The following is a 10,601-nucleotide window of genomic DNA, read 5'->3' as shown; positions in this document are numbered from 1 at the left end:
AAAGAGATTATGTTTAAAAAAAGTGCAATAAACATATATAGTATACTAGCTACCCGTCGCGACTTCGCACTTGTACAATGAGGTTCTACATACAAATTTTAGATTGAACTCAAACCCTAATAAAAAATTTTTTTTAATCCGTTGCGTAATTAAAAAATTTCAACGCGTGCTGACGGCGGGAAGTTGCTATGTTTTATACTATGTAGAGATGTCCATTATAAAACTACGTGTCATAATATAAAACTTTCACTTCAAGTGGAACCTGTTTATAAGTAAACAAGCTAATTAATAAATTTACCGTATATCGTTGATTAAGATACTTTATACATACACATATAATTTTACTTGTACCTTTAGTGTGTTCAACGATATTTTGAATCCTTCTCAGTGCACCTCGAGAAAGTAATATTCATTCAAAGGCTATATATAGAATACGATCAACAAACGATATTCAAGGAGACCTACACAATACAAGAATTTACACTCGTATCTGTTGTTAACAATTATATAAACGGAAAAAAAAAGAAAAAAGATTTTACTGACAATGAGTTTGAACTTAGAATAGAAAGATAAAAAAAGCTTTATGAATATTTCAACTGGCATCATCTATACTTCTATACTGATATTATAAATGCGAAAATAACTGTCTGTCTATGTGTCTGGTCAACTAAACTTATTTTGATGAAAATTTGTATAATGCAAGCTGAAACCCCAAGGACAGACAAATGCTTATATAATATGCAAGTTCTTTGACTTTGAAATGAAGACTAAGTGGTAGCTAAAAAGATTTACCTAGATGTCCGAAAATCCACAACAGTGCGATTCTTAAGGCATTTTCTGCCTTGCACAACCATTCTGTGCAACCTGCTTTCGCCGGCGGTTTTTCCGAACCGATATGACTTGGGAAACTTCAAGAAAAGAGCGTACTTATTCCTTAAAGGCCGGCAACGCACCTGCAATACCCCTAGTGTTGCAGATGTCCATGGGCGGTGGTAATCACTTTCCATCAGGTGAGCCTCCTGCTCGTTTGCCCTCTATAACATAAAAAAAAAAAAAAGATTAATACCTGTGCGTCCAGTGTGGCTGCCCCTTATAACGCACGCCGTAACCTCCTGGCTCGACGGCGGCGGAGTCACCTGTTTCCCACTTTCTGATTTCTGTGGAAAGCAGCACCTGAAATACTGATAACATTTAATTGATACATTTTTGACATTCCTGGTGAAATTATTCTTCTCATTGCGATCACTGGAAATTTAGATTTCATATAATAAATTATATATTCGGGCGATTAATAGTGAAAACATGAATTTTGAATTGTGCGAATAGTAGCCTTCGTATGAGAAGTGAGAGCTGAGTTACTTTTTTAGGAAGATTTCCTATGTGACACGATTGTCTTGCCAGTAAAATGCTTAGACGTGACCTAATTATTGTAAATTTAAATAATATGTTGTTGCTCGTTTTTATTTATATGACGATAAGAGAAAAAAATTCAACATGATTATAATAATGAATATGTCATTACTCATATAAATTATAATTATTGATTATAAGCCGTCATTTCACTTAAAAATGTAACAATAAAAACGTATTTAGACTTAATGTAAAGTATATGACTCTTTAAGACGGCCATAACATGCACTTGTACAATATACAAATATATTTTTTTACTAAAATTTATTTTTGTTACAAAAATCGAAATAAATGATTGCATTCATATAATTTATCACATTGATATATATCTATATTTTTGATATAATCTGTAATTATATATTGTAGAAGATGGAAGAAGAGTGGGGAAAACATATAAAAAACAGCGCCAGCACCCGGTGTGATCTCTTTGCTGTTCAGCTGTTATCGAGTCAACATCTCGGCAACGTCATTCTGTCCGTTGGGTTTTTCGTAAGATTGTTCCGTAATTGTTGTAATAGTTTCAGTTTTTTTCATTTATAGTTTTTATTTAATTTAATTTTGGTTTGTTAAATTTTATTGTTTTCAAAGTAGATTCGTTTTGTAAATTGTTTTCTTGAGGGTAGTAATAAATTTGTATTTAAAAAAAATAACTTCTGGTCTTATTTCTAAGAATATGTATAATAATATTACACTGACTCTTCGTCAGTGTAATTTAAACGCATCGATTTCATTGAAAATAATTGAAACAACACGATCAAATAAAATAGGACTATAAAACAACTTATTACAAAGTATTTTGAAATACTTTGCTTTAATCTCTTTAACTCCCGTGTTTGTTAGTATTGTGATGTAAATGTATTTTATATTTACAACGAATAACTTCAAATTATATAATGAGAAATATACTTGGATACAATAATATCTCCTGCACAGTTCGTTAAGTGTACTTAGAAGTTTGACCAGAATTATTCGTTCCTTTTATATCTCTCCTTACTAAGATTTTCATTCACTGTCCTGTTGTATTATGTTTAAAACATGTACTTGGTTCGATAACAAAATTAAATATTTTCCTCGTGTTCTAGAGAAAAAACGTAACAATGGAATTTTAACGATGTGCAAGTAGGTAAACATTTTTTTAGGATAACTGCCACCTGACCGATTTTGGCGACTTCTCGAGGAGACATGATTATTTTTACGCCCCTGTGTTTGTACTCAGAACCTCGAGATCTTATAAGCCACTAGAGAAATGAGGCAGACATATTTATTACAAGTAGTAGTAGTTTCAAATATACGAATTTCATTGAACCTAACGAAGTCCCGACATAAACACTTTTTGTATTTGTATAGACTTTTTTTTATAGTTCTGTTGGCCTACCTGATGGTAAGTGGTAAAATTAGCGTTGTAAGAAATATTTACCATTCCTTACACCGCCATTGTGCCACCAACCTCGGAATGTAATAAGATGTTATGCCCTTGTACCTGTAGTTACATTTGCTCACTCACCCTTCCAGTCCGAATACTAAGTACTTTCTACTGTTTGGTTAGGTTTGCGGGCGGTAAAATAGTTGATAAGTGGGTGGTACCGCTCCAGATGGGCTTACACTACCACCGAGCCCATTTATGAATGTTTTTTTCTAATTTAAATGATAATACTTACCGCAATAGCTTGCAATTCTTGAAAAGACAAATGAAGGCTTGACGAAACTTTCTATTCATGAAGCAATATGTGATTGGGTTGCAACAGGACGAGCAGTAAGCGAGGAGCTGCAGGGACACGATTCCCTTTGACCCAATATACTGGTACAGCTCCTCAGGGTAGAAGAGATAAATCTGTGAAAATGTATCTTTGTAAATAAACATTTCAGAAGCACCAAACTTTATTGTCAAACAAGACCTTCAAATTCACGCTAGTCCCAACTCTGTATAGCGGTTTAGTACTCTTTAGTTAGACATAACAAAAAAAAGTCTTCTCGTCTGACGTTGATCAGAAATACCTCTAGCTGGGCGTACCGGTGACAGATATTCAGTGGGTTTTCGTCACATCATAATATGCTTACTGTTCGAGCCAAATAAAACCTCCTTGCTATATACAAATTAATTACGGCGTCATTATTAAAAAAAGGATTGCGCTTGGAGGCTCGGACGTCAAAAGAATAAGATTTTTTTTTTACATAAAATATTATTGTTAATGAGATTAAATTCGTTATTCAAGAGCAAAATACTCTTCTCATTTCTCCATCTTCAACATTGGCGCGATCACTTACAATTTTTATCATCTACAATACTGGATATATTTGAGTTGTAATTTGATTAAAAATCATCAAAGCGTGATCAATTTACTATAATTCTGTAATTCTATCCAACATGAACGTGAATTACGACTGAATCGTGGAAAACACGAATGAACTCGTTAGTACATATCCTGTCAGTGGAATCATGCGTGACATTCTTAATTTGAAAACTTTATACGTAGTAACTTTTATTATTTATATACGGTTTCGTAAAAGTTAAAGATAATTTATATTACATTTAAGGCTGAAAATTTATACGTGCCTAATGTTGTACTTGAGATATTTGATTGGTAATTCTGCGCGGCAAAATCGATTTCTAGCAAGCTTAGTGAATACATAATATAATCATTTATAGATAATTTCAGTTAGCGTCAACCAATATTATAAAACAAATTAATTTGAAAAAGGAAGCTCAATAAGGCGCGGCCAAAAAATCTGTAAAGTAAAAAAAAAACATGCGGCCTATCGGGACAATTTTCAGATGCTAGTTGGCGCCAAGATATTAATCATCGAAATACATTGTTATTCAAAGAATTTATAATCATAAATACTGAGAATATAGTATATGCGGGGCGAACACGGTGGAGTAGCGTCATTGGAGAGTTTCATGCCATTTGCCGTCGCACCAAAGATTCGATTTTACCTTCAAAGACATACAAAAATAGTTCCTAAGCACTGCCGCCGTCTTGGCACAAGAGAACTACAAAACAAAAATATTGGTATTTTTTTTAATTGTAAATGTTTCAAATCTATGTACAATTGTCTTAAATGTATTTTAATTATCGAAATCGGTTCTCACGTTGTTAGAAATAAAACAAAACGATAACGATTGTTTAAACAAAACATTTGAACATACGAATGGATAAATTTTTCATTGTTAAATTTTGACGATCTGTTTTTGAGGGATCCGTGAACAACTGAAAAGAAACATTATATATAGGTATATAATATATGTATCTATTTTGAAATTATATATTTATATATTGAAAAATATATTTTACATTAATGTTAGTAGCGGGAATAATAATAAAAGTAAAACTTATATATTAATTTATGTTTATTTTATTATTTTATGTTTCGTGTTGAAATTTTAATTATTTAATGTATTATTTTGTAAATTACTATTATTAATTGGGATACAAATTGATAATATTAATGTATTCATTAATTTGTATGATAAATTTTATTTTTCTCATTTTTATAGTACGTACATTCATATAATTTAAATGATGTTGTTGTAAAAATATATGACAAGATTCACTTAATCTTAGACTTAAGCACATCTTATGTTTTTTAATCTGAAGGGATTTTTGATCTATACTAATATAATGACTGCGAAAATAACTCTGTCTGTCTGTCGCTCTTTCACGCCCAAACCACTGAACTAAATTTGATGAAACTTGTTATGAAGCAAGCTTGAACCCCAAGGGAGTGCTATGAATAATATGCTTATATGGAGGATATGCTTTTTACCTAACACTTGACAACGAACACATAAAACGCGAGTGAAGTTGCAGGTCACAACTACTATTTTATTAATAAGTAGATCGTTTTAAATATTGTAAATTATATTCTGCGTAATCCCTCCGAATCCCTCTCCGATCGGGTCGGATTACATATCATTACAAACAAAATTTTGCTCAAAATAGAAATACAAACAGTCACATATAGTCACGATAGCACAGTACGATCATAATCACGATTAATATCTATTAGGTATATATGATAGATTGACAAGATCACTATTCAAAATACATAATTTGATATCCTCCTGACCGATATTTGGACAACATCTTCATATTTATCCACTCCGACTTCGTACGGGTGAAATAAGAATCTTAATTATATTCCTATAAAAGCCTGGAACCCGATCACAACGCTACTTACCAAATAAAATGTAAACCATCAGTGACATACACGCGCATAGCTCATTCAAGCATACATGTACGTATATAATATAAATATATATGACTAAGTTACATTAGCTACATGTTAACTTAGTCAAACAGGAAAACGTCTCTACCCTTTAGATATAACGGACGAAGAAATTTTAATAAAGTAAATAACAGTAACCATAGATTAATAATAGACTAGACACCGCATTCTCTCCGACCAAGCATGTTCCAAGTTTGTACTATGCACAAACTAGACGCGATTCTTCTTTAGTTTGTGACTTGTGTTTGTTCTCGACTGAAGCGAGTTGAGTCGTGGAGGATATAAAAATGACAAATTGTAAAATGCTTAACTGTTTTAGGTTATTACTAACCTAAGTCGCGGTATTACCTAACATGGATAAGTAATTTAGTTGCCTGAGCAACTGTGTGTTACTGATAACAGCCTGTAAATTTCCTACTGCTTAGCTAAGGCCTCCTTTACCTTTGAGGAGAAGGCTAGGAGCTTATTCCACCCCGCTGGTCCAATGCGGATAGATGACACACATGTGGCAGAATTTTGTTGAAATTAGATACATGCAGGTTTCCTCACGATGTTTTCCTTCACCGTCGAGCGTGAGATGAATTATAAACACAAATTAAGCTCATGAAAATTTAGTGGTGCTTGCCTGGGTTTGAACCCTTAATCATCGAATATGATATACACGTTCTAACCACTGGAATGGTCCAGTTCTTTTTTTTAATTTGTTGCTCAAACATCTGTTATTAATTTTTTAATCATTATTACGTTCAAGTATGAATGGGGTGACGTCATTGTAGTGATAAGAAAGAAACCACGCTCAGTTTTCAAACTATCTAATGAACATGCGGTATCTAGCATATTCTAAGTCTGAGACAGTAACCGTTTTCATGTTGGAATATGGTAACATTATCTCTGTTTATATATTCGTCACCCACACAATAAAGTAAAAGGGTATCGAGAAACGCTTTGAAGGGAAAGTGTCATTAATACATCCGCGCGAACAATGTCACGTGTAAAAAAACACAATAACTATTTTGCTAAAAAAATAAACCTTTAGTTAAATACAATGACCAAAATGCAATGAATAATATAACATGAAACTCTTGTTAAAGACTAGCATTTTTATTAATAGGGTTCAAAGGAATTTGCTTCTTTTCATTATTATGCACTATATAAAATATAGTCTGCTCTGTATGTTCTATTTTTATGAGATTATTATGTTATTTTCATCGTCGTTGGGCTGAAATTCTTACATTCGACGGTTGTCGACGGTGTCCAAGCTCTGGATAACGATACAAAAAAATACTTGAATTTAAAATCTATCACTGCCTAAATGAAGAAACTCTCAGCGAAGATTAGCACAGGAAGTGTTATGACGCAGATTTCCCTGTGGAAATACAGATGCAGTCTCCATATCCTCAATTTAATTTACTATACGACGACATTCTGACACGGCCTAAAACTGACTGAATGGACCAACGGCAACACAAAACTATATCACAGTCAACTTTTCAACAGCAAAGATTATTTTTATAATACGCCGGTATTACTGATCATGATTTTTGTCCCAATGCAGCACCAGGCACAAAAAAATTATATAAGGTCTTAAATTTGACTGTTTGTAAATGAATAACCTTCATTACGAAACGTTCCTTAAAGCAAATACTAATATTTAGTTTTCAGGTAGATAATTAGACGATTATTTTTTAGAATCCGCTGAGCTTGAGAATGAGCATAAGTTCAGCTCAAAAAAATTTAGATTAAATTATAATTGAATAAAGTAATTTACAATTTTATATAAATTATATTAGGTACATATTCATTTTTGCATAGTTTCAATTGTCATCATAATATTGGCATAAATTTGAGGTATACTTAACAATTTTTTTATATAATATTGAAATATCTTAATAATGATAGAACTTTAAAGCAATTAAAATTTAAAATTATTAATATTGATGTACCTGCCTGATGCGCTGTGCCCTAAATAAGTAAGGGGAAAGGATCAACGGAATTTATAAAAAAACCAGCAAGTTGATTCGTCATAGTCTCATATCGATACTTTCAACAAGTCTCACGTGATTGACGCGCATAGAAAAAAAAAAGATATAATATACGCACACACATATTTATATTTAATAATGTCACATGTATGGTTGTGAGGTAAAAGTTTTTCATTAAATCAAAAGGTTTTGTGATCTTTAGACAGATGACGCTACTCGTATATTAAAACATTAAGGCAATACTGATGAAGAGTTGAGGTCAAAAACTTCTCAAGTAAAAGTTTTCTGCAATGTCATTATTCTAGAACAGCATCTGGTGGCTCAGCCGTCAGCTAGACGTTCTTCAATATAGAGATTATACTTTGATAAATGAGGGAACTTATTTTTTATAGTCTGGTTCTAGTAATAAAACTACATACATTGTATTTTATAATTTTGGCTGTGATTCAAGTGACTGTTGTTCAAGTTACTGTTGTTTGTATTTGTTATAGGAACGTCTTTATGAAACACAACAAAAAAAAATAACCGAATAGCAGCAGAGTTCAAGATTAGAAGATTAAACAAAACTCTGACATAGTCACGGGGCCAACTAGTAGTAGACTAATTAATTAAATGAAAGAAATTCCATGAAATTTGACGCTGAAATTCAATAAATATTCCAACTATACTCTATTCCAGTCATAGCAGGAAAATGCCCAAATAAACAAGATTTGACAGCAAATTGACGCGATATCATTGGTCGAGAGCTTGATTAGTCTATTTAATATCATAATATTCACTATGGATTTGCGAAGAGTGCGTTTTGAACGTTGACGAAACTGTTATCGGAATTTTGGAAGTAGAATTAAAGTGGACATAAGTGGTTGAGTGCAATAGTGTTCTTAAAGAGATATTAATCATAAACTCTTATATGTTATTTTAATTATAAAATTGATGTACTTATAGTTTATCCATATAAACTATAGGTACATTATTTTTTTCGTGTGAGAATCCTCGTTTAATCAAGAATGCAAATTCATGTAGTTTGAAAAATAAAATACTGCGTCTACGGTTAAAACACTTGAAATTGGTTTGAATAATATTTTGTATGAAAATATGTTATATCAACGAAAATTTTGGGAATATTTGATAAATCAATCTAATTAAGATGAAAAATAAATTATTTGTTCCAAGCCGATTAAATCGGACATTTTTTTTTAATTCACATTATGTTGTACTAAAGACCGATTTTTAGAAGTTTAATAATTTAAATTTCTAAAAATCGGTCTTTAGTAGGCTTAGCTTAGCTAGCTTTAGCTTAGATAAATACGAGTCTTCGCATCTTTCAAAGGATCAAGATATGTTATCTTGACTATAATCATATAAGTTTGATGGGAAATCGTTGAATTATACGGTATTCGATACTTAGTCTTGATGATTTAAAAGCCTGTTACAAGGCCTTAAATAATGTACATTCTTGTTATTTTAAATATGTTAGTAATCAAGTATGAGCCTTAAAGAGAATAATGCTTTATTCACAACAGATAGCTATCATTCATCTTTCCAAAGTATCTTCATGCGCCTCAACACTTTATGTGACTATGAAAATGTTTAAAAACTTCCTACCAGACGCTGATGTTTATTATTTATAAATATCCGTCCCATTAGAGTCAGAGATAACAGATCTAAATCTATTTTATTAAAATCATTTAAATATTCTAATGCCAACAATATAATAACTCCTGACAAACTAATTTATGAGTTAATACTCTTTGGAAGTTTATTAGATTTAGACGTAGTTCTAACTATGCGTTATTTTATTAAAATTAAGATTAACTTACCGTATTGATGACGTGCAGAGGTGTCCAACACACGAAGAACTCTAAAATGATCACGAACAGCATTCGAATGACCTGTACAAGGAAATAATATATTAAACTTAGAGATAACCACTGATAAATAGTCAATAATTTCCTAGAAAATCACCAGATTTTTAATATGAAAATACAATCAGACTTAATCCTACTAAGAAAAAAAAAATTATATAGAGCCACATCGGGCGCAATAACAAATGTTTATAAATTTAATTTTCAAATTATATTTATACCATTCATTTTGACTTGGTTGTTTTTGCAGATATTCCTATTTAATTTTAAAAGTATATTGAATGTTAACTGAGTAGGCGTTTGATAATCAATTTTACTTTAAAAGTTTTACCCACTCCAATAGTTATTATACTAACAAACAATGTCAACTTCTATCAAATGTTTTGTTTGAGTATGGATAACAATAAATGAACCAAAGACATTAAGGAACAAATTCCGACAGCTCATAGTCGGTGCTAAAGAAATATAAGAAATGATAATCATTTTTATTACGTTTGGCTAAATATTTACTGAAAGAGCAAAAGATTAAAATAATTAAATCAACATGTTTATTATTAAGTAACAAATTGATATTTTTTTTTTTCTTAAATAAACACATCTCCAAAGAGTCTTTGGTGTACCTTTTTCATTATTTTGATATTTTTTTTTCATTATTATCAATTTATTTACAGTCTTTAAACATCCCAGTGCTCGGTTAAGACCTCTTCTCAATTTGAGTAGAACATTTGGACCTCAACGGTCCTCCGATGCGGGTTGGTGCATACATGGATACATGTGGCAGGTTCAGGACAGTTTTCCTCATGATGGTTTCCTTCACCACAAGATTAATTATAAACAATTATTAAGTACATGAAAAATCTGTGATGCTTGTCCATATTTGAACCAGCAATCATCGGTTAAGAATCACTTGTTCTACCAATAGACCATCACGGCTATGTCCTCTACTTCCAAGCAGCATCACAGTCGGAACTTTAGGCTAACATTATATTTTAAGGTTTATGTTAAATGATACTGTAGATAATAAAAAGCTTGGAGTTAGTATTCCGTGATTTAATAGAATATATAATTGTAATTGTATGTTTAGAAACATAACAATTGAGTTCATTGACGATTATTA

At 31.5% G+C, this 10,601-nt stretch overlaps 1 protein-coding gene across 1 annotated transcript in view; it reads right to left on the bottom strand.

The window, feature by feature from the left end:
- Positions 1-251: 251 nt before the first annotated feature.
- Positions 252-10,601, bottom strand: part of LOC113397099 (cholecystokinin receptor type A-like) — an 83,827-nt gene continuing 73,477 nt past the window's right edge. The window contains exons 7-10 of the mRNA XM_064218155.1: positions 9,440-9,511; positions 3,069-3,241; positions 1,067-1,173; positions 252-262 (exon numbers count right to left, since the gene is read on the bottom strand). Coding sequence (XP_064074225.1) covers positions 252-262; positions 1,067-1,173; positions 3,069-3,241; positions 9,440-9,511 — 363 coding nt within the window. The remainder of the gene's footprint in view (positions 263-1,066; positions 1,174-3,068; positions 3,242-9,439; positions 9,512-10,601) is intronic.

Source organism: Vanessa tameamea, chromosome 3, assembly GCF_037043105.1.
Source record: "Vanessa tameamea isolate UH-Manoa-2023 chromosome 3, ilVanTame1 primary haplotype, whole genome shotgun sequence".
Lineage (NCBI taxonomy): Eukaryota > Metazoa > Arthropoda > Insecta > Lepidoptera > Nymphalidae > Vanessa > Vanessa tameamea.
Note: the sequence above shows the minus strand (reverse complement) of the source record. Positions and strands in the feature narration are given on the sequence as shown.